The sequence below is a fragment of the Enhydra lutris genome, unplaced genomic scaffold (assembly GCF_002288905.1).
Source record: "Enhydra lutris kenyoni isolate GAN:26980312 unplaced genomic scaffold, ASM228890v2 scaffoldscaffold14, whole genome shotgun sequence".
NCBI classification, from domain to species: Eukaryota; Metazoa; Chordata; class Mammalia; order Carnivora; family Mustelidae; genus Enhydra; species Enhydra lutris.
In genome coordinates this window covers 9304458-9322994 of record NW_019154098.1, presented here as the reverse complement: position 1 = coordinate 9322994, position 18537 = coordinate 9304458, and the positions used below count along the sequence as shown (strand labels likewise).

Sequence of the window (18537 nt, the reverse complement as noted above, 5' to 3'; positions counted from 1 at the left end):
CCTCTTCCTTTCTTCTTCCCGTCTATGCGTGTAGCCATCCATTCAAATTTTCAAATCGTAATTATGTGTTAAACATCAGTTTGCATACTTAGGCAGGCCAAGGTCATAGCTCTGTGTTTAAAGAACTCACAGTCTGGGTGTGGAAGAGGGAAATGAAAAGCCAGATAAATGTCCATGTCAAAGCCTTTGACGTCGCCATCAGGGCATTCAGGGAAGACTTGCTGGGGCGGCAGGGGCGGCTTGACGTCTTGAAAGGCGCGTTGGAATCGCTGCTCAGGCAAGAACAGACAAGAAGTGGGGTGTGTGCCTGTGTGTGTGTGCATGCATGCGCGTGTGCATGCGTGCCCCCGTGCCCCTGTGCCCCCATGCTGAGGGTGCTACAGTGCCGAAGGGCATTCCAGAGGAGGAGACTGGAGCAGGGCGTTGCAAAACTGTGGCTTTAGGGGGACAGTGCAGGTGGCTTATGTGGCTGGAGAGTGGGGTGTGTGGGGGATATGACAGGAGACGTACCCAGAGAGCTAGGAAGGAGCCAGAATGGGAGGGGCCTGGGGCCTGCCAGGGCCAGCCTGCGGGGGCTGTTGGGGGGAGGATTTCAGGTTGGAGAGTGACAGGGCCAGATATGGGGTTGAGCAGAGCAGGTTAAGGAGTGAAGGATGCTTACACTTCCTCCCAGATGTCCTTCCTCCACAAAGACACGTGTGTCATTGTTTGGGGCCCATCGGGATGGGTTGGCAGGAGGGACAGCATGACCTGGAAGTTTTGTGAAGCTCTCAAACTCAAACCAGCCAAATTGTCTCATTTTATGAAGGAGGGAACTGAGACCGAAAGGGTTTCTGATGAGTTCGTGGAGGGGGTTAATTGACGGATAAGCCCAACCTGTTGCTGTGGATGGAGGGGTTCTTCGAGAGCCCACACCTGCCAGGGGAGGGTGAGAATATCGAGCCTCTACCTGGTGCTGACTTACACGGGGTTTCCATGGGTGGAAAGGCTTTGGCGGCACAAGCAGAGAGAAACGGGACACAGGTTCCTGGTGCATAGTCGTGAGGCCTGCAAATTACTGAGCTTGTGACAAAAATTAGTCCCTGCTCCCCTCTTTGGCCCCTCTTCCTGCATGCTGGGTTCGCAAACAGAACACCTCAGGCTGGTGGAGAAGGCTTTGTTTTCCTTCAGCAATGAATCTGGAGACTTCCTGAAAAAACAGTCACAGTCCTGGGGTTCAAACACTCGAGATGATCAGCGAGCTGACTCATAGGAATAACGAAACCCCACTCTCTAAGGGAGGGTATTAATCGCTCAGGGTGGACCGGAAAACACAGTGCTCAGTTTCCAAGCTGTTTCTCGAGTTTCTGGTTTACTCAGATGTGCCGAGTACGTGTGCACACTACAGGTAGTGCGGGTCAGGTCAACACTGGCTCCACGTCCCACACGTCCGCACTCACTTCTTCGGCAAGGGAAGGTGGTTGAACTGGTGGATGGAGCAGGGAACAGGACTCACATCCCACCTCTTTCACCTCACCTCTTGGTCTGCCTTGACTTTAAGCTTCAGCTGTCTCCGGTCTAGGAGAAGGTACCTTTCTCATAGGGCCTTGAGATAACACGTTGAAACAGTCTGGCACCATGCTTGGCATAGCCTCTGATTTTACATCCTCACTGCCCTTTGCAGAAAAGCATGCTAGGGAGTCAGCACGAATGTCCCAAGGCTCTGCATTCTCTTCTGTGAAATGAGGTTAAAATCCCAACTCACGGGTGTGTGGTGGTCATGTCCACGAAACATATGGCAGGGTGCCAGGCACAGAGAAAGTGTCCTAAGAGTGGACAAACTTCCAGCGCTCACCTTCACCGGGGAACAGCTCACTTCTTCTGGAAGTCATTTGGCAATATCTTGGGAACACAACCCAGCACCAACAAAGAAAGCAGAAAGAACCTCTTTCTCCCACTCCTTCTCTGAGTTCTTAAATCAGTGTGGCCTAGTTCATGTTCACTTTCTGGACCCTAACTTAGAACTCTTAGAAGATAGGCGTCTCTCCAGTTGGAGTTTCTAGCTTCTCAGCCCATGTCATATCAGAGGAAGCAAATTAGGAAAGACTGGGTGTCAGAGGGACAGAAAGCTCCGAGATTCTGCAGACTAACGGGTAGCACTGGGAGGTGAGGGATGAGGCCAGTGAGGCATCTGGGGGCAAGATGCACGGAGGCTTCACTCTCAGGGTCACACTTGATATTTCTGAGTAAGTCAGAAACCCAGCAACCCAACAGTGAGGGCCTCCACAAATCCTGCGTACTGGGTGTCTCACCTCACTGTGGTCGCAGATCTGAGCAATGCCACTGATGACCCACCAACAGGAAATGGCCACATGAGTCAAAGGTGATGGTGCTGACCTGCTGAGATTGCCCTGTTTGGACAGAAGGGGCACTGAGGCCGGCTCCAAGGAAGGATTCCCTCAAGTATAAAAATAGTGATGGGCGGGGGGATGGTTTAAATAGGTGATGGGGATTGAGGAGTGCGTGTGTCGTGATGAGCCCTGGACGGTGCATGGATTTGCTGAATCACGATCCTGTACACCTGAGATGAATATAACACTGGATGTTCATTAACTGGAATAAAAATAAAAACTTTAAAAGAATCATGACCATTTGCTGAGCACACATAAGAGTCTGGCATGATGATCTGTGCCTTCTGTACATCATCCTGCATTCCCATGGGATGATGCTAACTTTCATGGAGGAGAAAATGGAGGCTCTAAGAAGTCCAAAGTCATTTGGGAGTAGCAGGCAGAGGGATATGAGCCAGTCTGGCCAACTCCAAAGCTTTTCCCCCTGGCTGGGCTCCACCATGGCCCTCACCTAGGGCAGTGTTCCCATGGTGACCGAGGGATGGACCCTCCTGTTTCAGGTTGTTCTCCAACCTCGTCTCCGGCCATTCTTCCCTTTGTCTACTAAGCTCTAGCTTCATAGCTGGCTTTGTCTGGCTTTTTCCTTTCCATTCCTTAAATAATCCAAACTCATTCCTGCCTCAGGACTTTTGTCCTTGTGGTTCCCTCTGCTTGGGGTTCTCCTCACCTAGCTCTTTGCCTAGGGCATTCCCCATCATTCAGTGTCAAACATCACCTTTCAGAGGGCTTTATTACTAACAAGTGCTGCTCTCCCGCCTCACTTTACCCATATCTGAAGTTCTTTTCTGACGCTTCTTATCCTACATCCTGTCAGCTCTTGGGGAGCAGGAAGCTTGTCTACCATTCCCACAGCTTAGCCTTGATTGTGGGAGCCTGGCAGGTAGCAGATTCTCTGTGGGTACTGGTTAAGTGAATGAGCTCTTGTGCTGCTGCTGGGAATTAGCATACCCTGTGTGTTTTGAGGTTCAACTACAAAGCAAGAGCCTTCTCTTTAACATCATTTCTCTGTTTATCTTTTCTAGTTAAGTGTCCTGAAGGAAGCTATTTTCAGAAGGATATTTGTATTCCCTGTCCTGTTGGATTCTACCAAGAACAGGCAGGGAGCATGGCCTGCGTCTCATGTCCCCTGGGCAGAACGACCATTTCCCCTGGAGCTTTCAGCCACATGCACTGTAAGTCCTGCAGGGTTCTAGTGTGAAAGAGAAACCCTACAATGCAATGGGGACACAGCAGAGTGGCTCAACCTTGGCGCTATTGAAATTTTGGGACAGAACATTCCTTTTGGGGACTGCCCCATGCATGGCAGGATGTTTATTTAGGGATATCACTGACCCTTACCTATTACATGTCAGTAGCACACCCTCCCCTCAAGTTGCAACAATCAAACATGTCTGGAGACATTGCTGAATGTCTCTTGGGTGGGGCACATAGTTGCCCATGCTGGAGAAGCATTGCATAGAGAGCATAGTAATCAAAGGGGCCCCACCTCTGAATGCCTATACTCCTCTGCCAGGATCTAGGCCAGACATTTTACCTCTGTTATCTTATTAAATCCTATCGAACCCCCTTCTGGGTAAATATTATTAGCCCAACCTTTACAGATAAGAAGGCGAAGACTCAGAGAAGTAATTTTACCAAAGTCATTCAACTAATAGGTAACATAGCTGGTCTTTGTTTGATCTTGGCATTGTCTGATTCTGAAACTTCTGATTTTTGTAAGTCACCCTTATCAGATTGAGAAATGTAAGACATTTTCCACCCACAGTCATTACAAGTATGTAGCTCATGTTCCCTTTCTGGCCCTGTAAATTTCTTAGGACTGAGTGTACATGTGGCCTTCCCATAGGTCATGTGATTTCACTTGGCCTACTTACTTAGGAGTCACCTGGGTATTGTTGGGTTTTCCTAGCAAGGACCCACAGCCTGCCTCATTGTGTGCATCTTTCCATGTTAGCCTAAAATTATGCTAACATGAAGCAAACCATCAAAGATTTAAATCTGAATAGATTTTAGAATTTTAAAATAATTCACCCAAAGAGATCAAGTCACATTCTCTCATTAGTTTCCTGACCAGAAATAAAGATTTTATTAATTTATTGAGAGCGAGAGAGAGAAAACATGAGCAGGGGGAGTGGCAGCCAAGGAGTCCCTCAGAGTGACAAGCGGACTCTGCACCTAGCTGGATGGCAGGGCTCAATCCCAGGATCCTGAGATCATAACCTGAGCCGAAGTCAGACACTTAACCTACTAAACCACCCAGGCACCCCCCAGAGGAACACTTTCTTAAAAAGGGATCAATGCAATCCTCGGATCCTTGTTTATGAGGTGGCAGTGGGTGGGTGCTGTCGAAATGGCAGGGACGAGAGGAGGATCCTGAGGCTTCACACTAGCCAGACCCAGGTTGTTCCCCCCTCCTTCCTGCTGGCACTGTGACTGAGGCCTCCCTCGTTCCTTTTCTGAGTGTCAGCTTCCTTATCTGTTAGATGGGGCTCATGATACCTCCCTCATAAGATGGTTATGAAGCATGTCTTAGTTCGGGCTGCTACGTACAAATTACCCTAGATTAGGTGGCTTCAACAACAAATGTTTATTTTTCATGGTCTGGGAGGCAGGAAGTCCGAGATCAGGGCACTGGTATGGTCAGGGTCTTGGTGAGAGCCCTCCTCCTGGCTATACCCTCACGTGGCCTTTCCTTGGTGCATACACAGAGTGAGGGATCTCCTGTGTCTTTCTCTTCTCGTAAGGGCACTGATCCCATCACAGGGACCCCACCCTTATGACTTCTTCTAAACCTAAGCACCAGAGTCTTACCTCCAAATACCATCACATTGAGGGGTAAGGCTTCAACATCTGAATTTGGCAGGACATAAACCTTCAGTCCACAACAACGTGCGGCCCATTAAGATATTCAAGGTGAGCCGTAAGAATCATCCCCATCCTGCTTTGGGGGTGAGCTTTGATTGCATCTCCGTGCAGAAGTGGAGGACTGTCATATCATCCCCATTCTCCTGGGTGTCTTCCTTGAGTAACAGAATAGATTTCAGTGGGTGAGTCTCCAGGGTCAATGGTAGAGTCTACTCTCTGGGTATGTTTGTATCTAAGAACATCTCCATGACTCATTAATATCACCATTCTGCCTGTGTTCTTGTCTGATCCGTGTTCTTAGATGGAATTATATGAAAGAGAAGCACAAGGGAGGAGGGTCTGTGAAGTTTTAAGAGATGTCAAGTAATTACAGTATTTCCTTGGTTTCTTTCTTGGTGTTAGGCTAGCTCTTAGAATCTCAATTCCTCTATATTACTGTTCTCACCCACAAATACTTTCCTCCTCTGTTTCCTAACTGTGCAAGTCTACCAGATGATTTTGGAGGTTCTGTTGATAACCGAGTAGCTCTTCGTTTACTTGTTGGTTTATTGATGCTTTAATTCATATATGACATGCATGGCATGCAAAACATCCTATTTAAAAAGTAGCCTTTGTAGTCTCTCCCCCCAAAGTTGTAATTGATCATTAGTTAGTCATATAACTAATAGTCTTAAAATAGAGAAAACTAGATGTTCACAAGTCCTGGGCTGCATGAAAGAACATTTTCCACTTCTTGCCAGCCCTGGAGAACCAAGTCAAGGTATTCTCTTTTGATATCATTCGTCAAAAATGTATCAAGCACCTTTTTTAATCTTAAATTTTGATTGAATACATGAAACAAGTAGAGATAAATTCCTTGTCCTAAGGGAGTTTAGCGTCTGATAGGAAAAGAAGACATGTGAGTATGCAGATGAATGTGTGTAATTACTAATATAATGAAGATGGTTGTTTTATGCTACTGTAGCAACTGACACCAGGTCTGGAAGGACAAGTGGGGGCTAATCATGGAGCAGGTGGAGAAGAGAGACTTTGGGGCAGAGGAAATAGCTTAAGCACAGGAATAGAGTTATTTATCCATGGATTCAGCTAGTATTTATTGATTGGGTCTTTTTTTGGGGGGAGGAGTGTTTCTGGACCCAATTCCAATGTGTGTGTGTGTGTGTGTGTATGGTGGGGGTTTCCCCACACGAACCATAAGCAATTTGGACACTATCCTCTCAGAGATAGTACCAGATCCCACAGATTGAGGACTCAGTCCCATAAGAATGACCCCACTGCCCCCATCCTGTGCCTAGTGGAAAGCCCAGGCTACTACCTGTGTTTCTGATGGACAAGCTACAGGCTGGGAGCTCCACTGACCCCCTCCCACTCAGGTGTCACTCATAAGTCCAGGTTCTTATGTGTATTTCCAATCAACTGGCTCTGAAGCCGAGGTTCCCACTGCCTCCTCCTCGGGTGTGATTAATTTGCCAGAACAGTTCACAGAACTCACAGAAATGTTTTACTCAGTAGACTGCCAGTTTATGATAATGGGGTAGATCTCAGGAACAGGCAGGTAAGACAGGCACAGGGTGTGGCATGGGCAAGAGGCCTGGAGGTTCCACGCCTCTCCAGGCACATTGCTCTCCGCACATCTCTGCGTGTTCGCCCACCAGAAAGCTCTCAGAACCCCATCTTCTGAGTTTTTAGGGATGTTTCATTACAAGGCACGCTTGATTGAATCACCGGCCATTGGTGATCAGAGGTCAGAGGTCGAGACTGAAAGTTTCAATGCTCTGGTCACATGTGTGTTTGTCTTGGCAACCCCATCCTTAAGAGCAGTCCCAAAGTGACCTCTGTGATGTGACAAAAGACACCTTTATGGCTTTCACCACTTAGGAAATGACAGGAGCTTTCAGGGACTGGGTGCCAGAAATGAAAGGAAGTCCAAATATTTCTTATTATAAATCACAGTCTCACAATGGGGGAGCTTGTGTTATGGCAGACACTGAGCGAGACCCTGGGATCCTACACGGAGCAAAACCAGATCAAGTTCCTGCCAGCTTGGAGGTTCTCTAGGAAGCGAGGAGGGCAGTTGTCAAACCGTTCATTCACAGGGACAAATGGAAATAAAAGCCATGCTGCAGCAATGAGGAGAGGTATGGAAGGATGGGAGCATGTAATGTCGAGATGTTGGGGTCCCGGGGCCTCCCTGAGGAAGCAGGCATTGCATCGAGGGCTGCATCCGAGATGAAGGAGAGCTCCGGGTGCTGAGTGCCCTGTGCACTGTGGAAGCACAGGGGGCGTGTGTATAGTTAGACGGGCGCAGCCAGACCTCGGGGTTTAGTGGCCCCCCAGCAGTCTTTGACCGAAGGGTGGGAATACTGATGAATTTGAAGCTGGGGAGTGTCTGGGTGAGACCTGTGACTTGCAATCAGATGTCAACAACGGGCCACCTGGGACCACCAAGGAAAGGGGTCCTGAAAGCACATCAGTGATGGTGAACTCATGTCTCCGTTGCAGGTGTCACTGAATGTCAGAAGAGTGAGGAGGGCCTGTGGTGTGACCAGAACGGCCAGTACCAAGCCAGCCAGAGGAACAAGGACAGTGGGAAGGCCTTCTGCGTGGACGGCGAGGGGCGGAGGCTACTGTGGTCGGAAATGGAGGCCCCTCTCTCCGACTCCCAGTGTCTGAGTATGTGCTGGGGGTGAAATCAGCCACACGACTGGCTGGGGAGAGGGCATGGGCTCTCAGGGGACTTCTAGAAGTGGAGAAACCCATGAACTGCATTTGTTTCTGACTTTATTTTGGAAATTTTTAATCTGTGTAGGATCTGAAAGTGGGATAAACAAGTCACCTACCACCTAGGTCCAAAAACTGTCAGCATTTTCCTCCTTGTTCTTCCTCTCTCTTTTATTTTTGATCATTGGAGAGTAAATTTCAGACATCACGAAACATCACCCCCAAATACTCCAGTGTGTATGAGGCATGGATTTAAAAATAATGAACGAGCTGAGTTTCCCGTTCTTGTGGGCAGTGAGCCTCTAATAAGCTGGTCAGCTTTTCTCTTTCATCTGGATATTGTGGGAAGACTTGAATGCCAGTCCTGGTTCCATAACTTACTTGCTGGGTGACCAGAGCTAATCTCTCAACTTCTCTGACCCTCAGTCCCCCCAGCATTCTCCTGACCCTGAAGGGCCAATGCCATCCTACAAGGGCAACGAGCATTCACTGAGCACCATCCTGAGCAAGGCACAGCTGTTCAGTGACGTGATGGGTGGGAAAGTCCCGGGTGAGCCGACACTTGACCTACAATAGCAAGTGTGATGGGAGTCGTCGGGTCAGAACTAGTTCTATCTCGGTGGTGCCCTTGAGCAGCTCTGTAGTCTGAGCAAGCTACTGGCCTTCAAGAGTTTACTCCTCGGTCAAATGGGGCTGTTCATGCTTGCCTTGCAGGGGAGTTGAACATGTTAGCCATGACGTGACTGAGAGAGGTAGTAAGCTTATCAGAATCATGAGAAAACTCAGTCATATTAGCCGCCTGTTTCCTCCTCTGTGAATCAAGGAACAGGCAGAGGCATGCCCAATTCTGACCCTTCCAAGTCTTTAGGGCTTTGCCCGACCATTCTGCAGCCACCTTCCTGCCCGAGGTCTGGCTGACCTTTGCACGCCTGAGCAGACAGGGCTGACACCAGCTGCCCATATCTTTCAGATTTCTTTCTTTCTCTTTCTCCCTTTCTTTCTTTCTTTCTTTCTTTCTTTCTTTCTTTCTTTCTTTCTTTCTTTCTTTCCCTTTCTTTCTTTCTTTCTTTCTTTCTTTCTTTCTTTCTTTCTTTCTTTCTTTCTTTCTTTCTTTCTTTCTTTCTTTCTTTCCTAAAGATTTTATTTATTTATTTGACAGAGGGAGAGAGATCACAAGTAGGCAGAGAGGCAGGCAGAGAGAGAGAGGAGGAAGCAGGCTCCCCGCTGAGCAGAGAGCCCGATTCGGGGCTTGATCCCAGGACCCTGAGATCATGACCATGGCCCCGGGCCGGAGGCAGAGGCTTAACCCACTGACCAGCCAGGTGCCTCTCTCAGATTTCTGCGTAAGGAGAGGGTCTGATGTACATGCGCCTACTACGTGCCAGGCCAGGCCCTGGGCCAGGCAGTGTGGTAAGCTTCACAGAGGCTCTGAGGGGTAGATGTTAGTGTCCCCAGTCATTTAGCCAAAGAAACTGAGGCAGGAATTGTCTCCATGACTTCCATCCCTCGCTAATCAAGGTATAATGTACCTAGAATTTGAACCAGTGAGTGTCTGACCCCCAAACCCATTCTTTCCATGACAGCAATCTGCTTCTGCTTCGGGTTATCTACTTCCTTATGAAGCACACACCTGCCCATGCACACAGACTTCTACACACTTGTAACACACACACACACACACACACACACACACAGCCTACATGCTCTTGCTCTCTAGAGAACTGGCGGCAGCTAATCACCTCCGACATCTGAGAAAATCCATTTTGTAATGCTCAGAACAATCATTCCCTTCTTCGGCAAAGCACTAAAGCATCTCAAGAATGCATGTGTGTGTGTGTGTGTGTGTGTGTGTGTGTGTATGTGCGCGCGCGCGTGTGTGGGTGCATGTGCGTGCCCAGCTGTGTGCGCACGTCCCCATGAACAAACTGTAAATCCAGGGAAAGTCTAATCCTCCCCCCCCACCCCTGGTATTCCTCTTCTTGAGCAGAAACAGCAATCAGGGGCGTTAACGATTGAAGGTGCTCTTGGCCATGGGGCTGGCGGACCCAGCCGCCCTTCCCAAGTGAGGCAGAGGCCGGCCACAGTGTGGAGCAATTTTCTGGGCCCTGACAACCCTGGCTATTCTGGGATCGTCACCCAAGATGCTTGCCTTTTAACTCCTCTCCTTTCTGCTTCCCTGTGGATACCTTGGTGCCCAGAGTTTAATCTGCACTCGGCAAAGTGTTTCAGGCTTCGTTGGGCCCTGTGCTCATCCAGAGCAAAAAAGACAGCTTTGTCAGTGGTCCCAGAGGGGCTTATGAGCAACAGGACAGCCTTGTCAACTCCAGTGACGCATCTGCGAGGCTCCAGCTGACAAACAGCCTCCAGGTTGGACCTCACAGTCTCTGGCTTCTTACGCAAAGCTCGGAGTTTCAGGTTTCCCTCTCCGGGTAATCAGGAGGATTTCCATGTTAAGAAGCTGGGTCCCCATGGGATGTCAGTAGCCCCTTCTTGGAAGCCAATCAACTTGACTTTGAGAGGAACTTCCCCTTGGGCAGAGGGATTGCAGTCCTATTTTTGAGGCCTTTGTCCTCTAGAAAAAGCCCAGGTATAGATGTCAGCTTTATCTCCGGGTGGGGTGGAGGTGGGGGAGATTTGCCTCCTTTCCACCCGCTGTGTCCAGCTCTGGGTTTCCACCCACAGGGATTACTACTGTAACCTGCCCTCGTCCTCCTGCTCCAGCATGCCCCCCCCAACAATTTTTCCACGATGCTTCAGAACAACTATCTACAAAGCTGTTTTGTTTATGCATTGCCCCTTACCACTCTTCAGAGGTTCTGCACTGCTCTTGGGATAAAGTAGAATTACACGCCTCACCCTCCACTCTGGGTTCTTAGGTACCACCTTAGGTAACATTATCCTTTGGGGCTAGGATCGTAGCTTGCTTTTTGGTCTTCCCATGGTTGTTGGTGCTTGTCAGCAGAATGAAAGAGTTGCTGTAATTATTTGGACGTCTTTGAAATTGTTCCCTAAAGACCATCAGGGATGGAGAGTTTCCCACCACTGCAATTCCAGCAGCCAGTTTTACGTGCTCTGATAGTGAGTGAGGCAGGTGTCCTTGTGGGGCGCCAAGGGACCGAGCAGCTGCTGAATTGCGGTCGTATACCAGCTTTTCCATGTTCTTCGGTTTAATCCTCCCAACCACAAAATCAGGCTCTCAGAGATTGAAATGTGCACCAGGACAGAGTCGGTGAGGGGTGGTAGCGCACGAGGGAGGGACTCGGAAGAGCTGGCGCTCTTCCCCCACTGCCTGCTACATCCCTTTGTGGTGGTCCCTCTCTGTCTTCTCTGTATCACCTATGGGTAAACCCTTAGTTTATGCCCAGAGTGAGTCGTTTACTTGCTGACTTTGGCTGCTGGAGATATCGTAAGTTCATCTTCCTTTAATTCTAGATCCAGTTTCCTCATTCTGCTTTTTGCTGAGCCGCGCCCAAGCCTTCCTAGAGCACGTCAGGTTCCCAGAGGTCTATGCTGGGATCTTCGCAATGTCCCCAGGCTTCCTGAGGCTGCAGTGATCTCGGTAGTCTTTCGTTCATTCTTCAGTGCATCCCATCTAATGCGCGGGAAAGTAGGCCTCTGTCACTCTGCCAGCTGGCGGGTGTTCATGTATTCTCAGAGCATTGTCCTTGCCTTGGAAAGAGATGGGCCCCTAAATAGCTCTCATGTGGACCCTCTATGCTTTCCCAAGACATTTGCAAATACCCCACTGAGTCAAAATGTGGCCTCTGGGAAATTGTACCCCTCGACTGTAGAAATCTGCCAGCTACTGCAATATTCTACGGAATTACCAGCAATCTAGTGCCTGGATTGTTTCTGTTCTGTTTGGCAATGAGCTTCCTCGCAAGATGCTGTAACGTGAAGATCTTGGTCACCAAGGTGTCCCTTTTGCGAAAACCAGCAGATGGTCTAACTGAAGTGCTACACTGACCGCATTTTCAGCCTCTGGGAAGACTTCTGTCGGAAACTGAAAGACCTGTCTCATTTTGTTTAGTCTGCTACAAGGTTGTGAGCCTCTGTCTCTACCTGTTAAACTTTAGGGACAAAGGGCTGAATATAGCTTGGGGTTTGCTGGACTGGAACCTGCAGGCTCTATAAACAAGAGAGCAAGGGGCATAAAAATTTAAAAATAAATAAACGAGAGGGAGAGAGAGGAAGAGATGAAAACAGAAGAGCTGAGCGTGGGCTGAGCCCATGAACTTGACAGCTTCAGTGAGCCACATGGAAGGAATCTCTGGTAGAATTTGAATTTTTTTCTATATCAGAATTTGTGAAGGTGTAAAACACGCTATTTCTCTCGTAATAGCATCCTGTCTCCCACCTGTTTGTCAGAAGGAATGAACTTTTTTTCTGCACTAATTATAAGCATGGAGAAGAGTTTGCTTTGGGTGGTCTTGAATATATTGACGTGATAAAAACCAATCTAGCCATAAGTCTGTTTCACGAAGCAATAGTGTCTGAGAATGGATGCTTTTGTGTGTGCTTGTAATTCCGTCTGCAAAAAACTAATGGTGAACTCGGGGCTTGGTTTTGAGAGTTATTCACAAACCATTGACACCTCTGGGCATTTGTGTGTTTGTTTGTTTCAAAAATGAGTCTCATTCCTTGTGAGTTGCCCACTGTACTTTTCGCTTGGTGAGGAGTGAGTTCCGAGTCTTATTGTCTCGAGATCTTATATTTATTTCTTCTCCTCTGTTTAGTTCCCTGAGCATGTGTCTCTGTCATTCCTACCAGAGAAGAACTCAGGCGTGTTGATGGTAGCTAGAGAAACAGACAGTGAAATATCATTCAAACAAAGACTGTGGGGCGCCTGGGTGGCTCAGTGGGCTAAGCCGCTGCCTTCGGCTCAGGTCATGATCTCAGGGTCCTGGGATCGAGTCCCGCATCGGGCTCTCTGCTTGGCAGGGAGCCTGCTTCCCTCCCTCTCTCTGCCTGCCTCTCTGTCTACTTGTGATCTCTCTCTGTCAAATAAATAAATAAAATCTTTAAAAAAAAAAAAAGAACAAAGACTGTGATGAAGATGCCTGGGCCACAGGACACGTCTTCAGATGGACGTGAACCCACTTGTGCCTGCTTTATTTGTCTTTTAAAAGACAACTTGCTGCTTTCCAGAAGGAAGCAAAAATTGTTTTAAGGAAATAAAACTTTCAATTTTTAATAAAATAATTATAAGATAATTAGCATTCAATGATCAGGACCAAAAACTATAAATTTAGAGAGAAAATCCATATCAATGAGAAAAATGAGTAATAAGGACAAACATAATACTGGATTTTCTCCTTACCTCCTGACAATGAGGGAGCAGAAGGAGACATGATTACACATAGCTCTCTGCATCAGATACGAAGTATTTTCAAAAGGAGTTCCTCTCCTGGGGACATCTGTGTGACCAAGAGCTGTGAATGGAAAGGGGTTTCTTGACCTGGCCATTTTTCTGGCTGTATAGCCCCCTGCCTTTTAGAGTCACATTTGAACAATCTGCTTTCCTTTCAGTGATGCGGAAATTTGAGAAGGTTCCAGAATCTCAAGTGATCCTCGGTGCCAATGTCACTGCAGTGGGCAGGTCCAAAGTTCCTGGCTCTGAGTCCCCCCTGCTGCAGTGCTTGACAGGTAAGGGGTGGTGAGGAGGTGGGCACACACAGAGATCGGCTCGGCTGACGTTGGCAAGATGAATCGAAAAGAACCATTGAAACCCTGATGAGAAATTACACTTTACCGGAACACTGGATGATGGGCATTAAGGAGGACCCATGAAGTCATGAGCACTGGGTGTGATACGCAACAAATGGATCATTGGACATTATATCAAAAACTAATGATGTACTATATGCTCGCTAATTTAATTTAAATAAAAAAAAAAACTGGGAAAATCAAAGGATTCCCAAAATGAATATCCAACTCATAATTTCACTTCAAATTTTATAATACACCTACTGTGTACCAGGAACAATGCAGTGCCAAACACAGGGGAGCAGAAATGAAGGATGTGGATTCCTCGTAGTCCTACTTGTCCTGGTTGGGAGAACTATCTCTCTGTAGCAGCAGCCAGGCCAGAGAGGGCGACATCAACTCTCCTTCATTGAGTGTGTAGATTACAAGGATTGTTACAAGATCATAACCCTCCAGTCTGGGATGGTCACTGGTGTCCCCGTTACAGATGAGTGTGTGTTTGGGTGTGTTGGGGGTGGGGGCATGTGTCCGTCTGTCCTCAGCATCACCTGAGAGTGACAGGCGCCGACTGGCCCGTTCTGCCCACAGACTGTGCTCTGGACAAGACCTGCAGCTTCCTCGCGGTGTCCACGGTAGGATCAGAGGTCTCGTGTGATTTCTATGCTTGGACAAGTGACAACATCGCCTGCATAACTTCGGCCCAGGTGAGTCGTGGCAGCTGTGTGGGGGTTCTGTGTCCAATGTGCTCTGACTGAATAGACATCAGACTTCGGGAAATGGAGACTGCATGGACCAGTGATGGCTCAGGCTGTGGCTGTGTGAGGGAGCGTCCGTCTGAGCAGAATCGCTTCATGACCTGGGTCAGAGGGCATGTCAGTGATGAGCACTCCCTTCTGGGACCCACCAGCTTATCTCACTGGGCAGACTGGTCGCTGGAATGATGGGACCTTGTCCAGAGCCCTAAAAGCATGTCTCTCTGACTGCTGGACTCCAGCATTCCTTTCCAGTGTACAAGTAAAATATGATTATAGTTTAAAAAGAAAAATGTTAAATATTAGTTTGAACCACATGAAGTAACTGTGTCTGGAGGTCAAAGCTGGCAATTTCGCTGTTACCATGAATTAAGATAGATGAAGATAGAGAGGGAAGCAGTTGTCTTAACTTCCCAACTCCTAACCACACGCAGATCTCCATTTTTACTCTTCCAGTTTCTCATAGAATCTTCCAGAAAATGTCTATGTGTTTATAAGTATCCTTTTTTTTTTTTTGGTTTATTTAAGTGGTAAGATCTTATAATATTCTTAATATTATTTTCTACCTTGATTATCTCACATAATGTTTAACTTTCTGTTTAAAATGAACTTCGTTCTTTTTAATGGCAGCATACCAATCCATTCTTTGGATGTACGTAATTTATTTCACATTTTAAAAAAGATTCTATTTAGAGAGAGAGAGAGAGCTTGAGCAGGAGGAGGGGCAAAGGGAGAGGGAGAGAGAGAATCTCCAGCAGATTCCCTGCTGAGTGCAGAGCCTGTGCAGGGCTCAAACTCACAATTCTGAGATCATGACCTGAGACAAAAATCCAGGGTCACACAGTGAATTGACTGAGCCACCCAGGTGCCCCTTTATGTCACAGTGTTCAGGACATGTAGATGTGTTAGCAGTTTTGCCATGTGCCCTTTGCACACGCACCTGTGCAGGGGTGTGAGTGTGTGTTCATAAGTGATATTCCAGAAAGGGCATGCAAGGTGGACCCCTGAATTTTAGGACTCGGGCCAGGGTCTGTAGCTGCAGGAGCCAGAGAAGAGACAGGGAGGGGTCTTGGACTGAATCCCAAGCCTGTCAGTTTGGGGCTTTTATACCACGTGCAGATTCCTAACCTCAGACTCCTTGTCTGTAACATGGAGGCTTGACCTCAAAGGCTTCTGGTGAGGATTTGAGAAGCTAACACAAGACACACAGTAGTCGAGGCAATGTTAGCTCCTTTGAGTTTAAAGGTTAAAGCATTTGGGGGAGGATGACTGTGGCTTTATTTTTCCTTGCTATGGTGACTCATGCCTGTCGTAAGATCCGCCAGGAGGAGATGGAGCCGGGGAGTGGGGCGGGAGGTCAGGTTCTCAGGCTGGTGATGGTCAGGCAGGACCCATGGGCATTAAGGCTGTTGCACAATGCAGACCGGGTGGGTTTATTTTTTATTCAGGCTTTCCAGGTACTGTTCCCTCACCTTGGCTGGTCTGTGTCAATGTGATTCTGTTAATGGGACACCTCTGTCCACACTTCCCATAGGTATTTTGTGGTCAAGAGGTCTGAGATCCTAGTCAGCGACCCCGCTTCCTGGGCAGCTATCACATCCCTAGGAATCTCTGACCTAAAGAAGTTCTCCTCTATTTCCCTAAGGATCAGATCCAGCTTATAGGATTATTAATAACGAAAATAGCTGATATTTACTGAGTGCGTATAAGTACTTGGCATTTCCCTGAACAAAAGTATTGAATTATTGGTCATTAGAGCCTCTGATGCCCTGACGACTGCTTGCTTAGTAAGTATGGATTTTAGTCTACAAGAAGTAAAACACGTCTTCATTTACAAAAAAAATGCAAAATAGGAATGAACTCTCCCTCCAACTCCTCAGCCTGGGAGAGACCGTCTGTCACAGGGACTGTTGAGGAGGTGACTGTGGAGGCAGGCTGTCCCAGGTTTGGGTCCCAGGCCACTGCTAGCTTGTTGCTCTTTGTCCCTTGGTTCCTCAGAATCATCACCTAGGATGCGGGGCACCTGTATCTCCCAATTCTAGTGAGGACTGAGTAAAGTCATACCTGGAAAAGCTTATAGGACAGTTTCTGCCTCAGAGAAAGAGCTCAGTGACCGTTTTGATTGTGGTCACCATTGCTGTCGGGATCGCTTGACCTGCTGGCAGAAATCCCGTCTCAGCTGTCACAGGGCTCCCCTCTAGGACCCGGGGCTCTCAGTGCTACCTAAGGCACAAGGGTAAGGAGTCAGTCGTGGATCATGAGTGACGTGAACAGTCCACACCACCCAGTGCTGAGACCTCAGTGCCAGGTCCTGCCCTCAGGGTCCCCAGCACCTTGTGTCCGGGTTAGGTTTGGGGTGTGGAAGGTACTCTTTACCAAGACAGGAGCCCTGTACCATGGGTCTAGGCTGCTGGTGTATGGTCCAGCTGACAGTTGCCCCACGCCCTCCAGGTCTGACCCCTGCATGGGGGCTCTAGTCTGGGACCCGCCACCCACGCCTTTCTCCGAAGTACAGGACTCTCCGGGTCTCAGAGGCCCATCCCCCCTCCCCAGGCCATCATCCTTGCACTGAACTCAGGTCTTCTAAAAAGGAAGAAGAGCTGTTCCTTCAGATACTTTGATTTAGCTCCTGGCCTTCGAAGATTCCCACAGCTGGGAAACTCAGTTAGGCAACCCTGAGGGGAGGCAGAACTCTAGGAACCAAACACAAGCTGATAAAAACGGGTTTATCCTGTCACCCCCACACAGCGGGAGTGCTGGAAAGAGTCAGAAAGAGAGATGGGAGATTAGCAAGGAAGGCAAGGCTTTGGAAGTCTGACCTCATTTCCAAGCTTAGGAACCTTCCTCTGATCCTCACCGGATACAAGCTACACCTATAAGGACTTCTACGGGCTGGCTCCTGCCTCTCTTTCCTCTCTGAGAACCATGGGCTCTAGCCCTCAAAACACCACAGAATTCTTTAACTTCATTTCTGCCATTTCCTTTGCTTAAAATCCCCCTTCTTTTCCAACTGACGAACTCTTACTCCTACATCAGTACCCCACCCAGATTCACATTTTCCGGGAAACTTTTCTAGCTTTCCCTTCTCAGTAGAATTAATCATTCCCTCTTCTACAGTGACCCCCTCTGGAATTCCATGTGTCTCTGCAGCTAACACCCTGGGCTGGAATTTACCCCTTACATGTCTGTGGGCTCTGAAAGACTGGAAGAAACCAACGGGTGGGAACCTTCTCTTTTTTATATTTGTAGCCCCAGTGCCTCGCCATGGTTAGGGCTGGATAAATGTTTGTGGAATTGAATTGACCATCACGGGGTAATAATGCAGCCTCTTTCCATCTCCAGCATCAAGATACGTTGGGGAATTCAAAGGCCACCGGCTTTGGAAGTCTTAAGTGTCGGGTGACCGTGAGGAGCCGGGCTCAAGGGTCCCCAGCTGTGTATCTGAAAAAGGGTAGGTTGGTCGAGCTGGAAGGCTGGGGGCGTTGATGGCTTTACTTGGCTGGTGTTCTGAGCGGCTTCCTAGCCGGCCCCTTGAAGGAGGGGCCACAGTGTCCCCAGCGCCTGGGGTGGGGAGTCTCCCTCTGCAGGTGAGGAACGAAGTGGCAGAGCAGATGGAGGGGCTGCGGTCAGAGCCTCCCTGAGGGCAGACTGTGTGTCCCCTGCAACCCCCGGAGGGGGCTGCCTGTGAGCGGGGGAGCATCCCCAGCTGGGGGATGGGCTCTGAGCTCCTGGTAGCTGCCCCTCTTAGGCCTTCCCACTCATGAAGCTTCACACTCCCCACCCTTTGGTCTCCACCGGCCCTGGAAGTTACCAGACCTTCTCACAATGGTCCAAACCTCCTAGCACTCCTCCCCTCACCAAGCCTACTCGGGTCCTACTGCATAACATGCTGCACTGCGCGTGCCTGTTTCCTGCCGGCTTGTGAAAATGCAGGGTCCTAGGGAAGCTCTATTTTTAATTTTTTGAGGAATCTCCACACTGTTTTCCAAAGTGGCTGCACCGGCTTGCATTCCCACCAACAGTGGAAGAGGGTTCCCCTTTCTCCACATCCTCTCCAACACTTGTTTCCTGTCTTGTTGATTTTGGCCATTCTAACTGGTGTA

At 48.5% G+C, this 18537-nt stretch overlaps 1 protein-coding gene across 1 annotated transcript in view; it reads left to right on the top strand.

Annotated features, from left to right (window-relative positions):
* The window catches only part of LOC111146558 (thyroglobulin), a 238337-nt gene that overhangs the window by 44426 nt on the left and 175374 nt on the right, over positions 1-18537 (top strand). The window contains exons 21-25 of the mRNA XM_022502145.1: positions 3413-3562; positions 7758-7928; positions 13506-13622; positions 14271-14386; positions 17777-17885. Of these exons, the coding sequence (XP_022357853.1) occupies positions 3413-3562; positions 7758-7928; positions 13506-13622; positions 14271-14386; positions 17777-17885 (663 nt within the window). The remainder of the gene's footprint in view (positions 1-3412; positions 3563-7757; positions 7929-13505; positions 13623-14270; positions 14387-17776; positions 17886-18537) is intronic.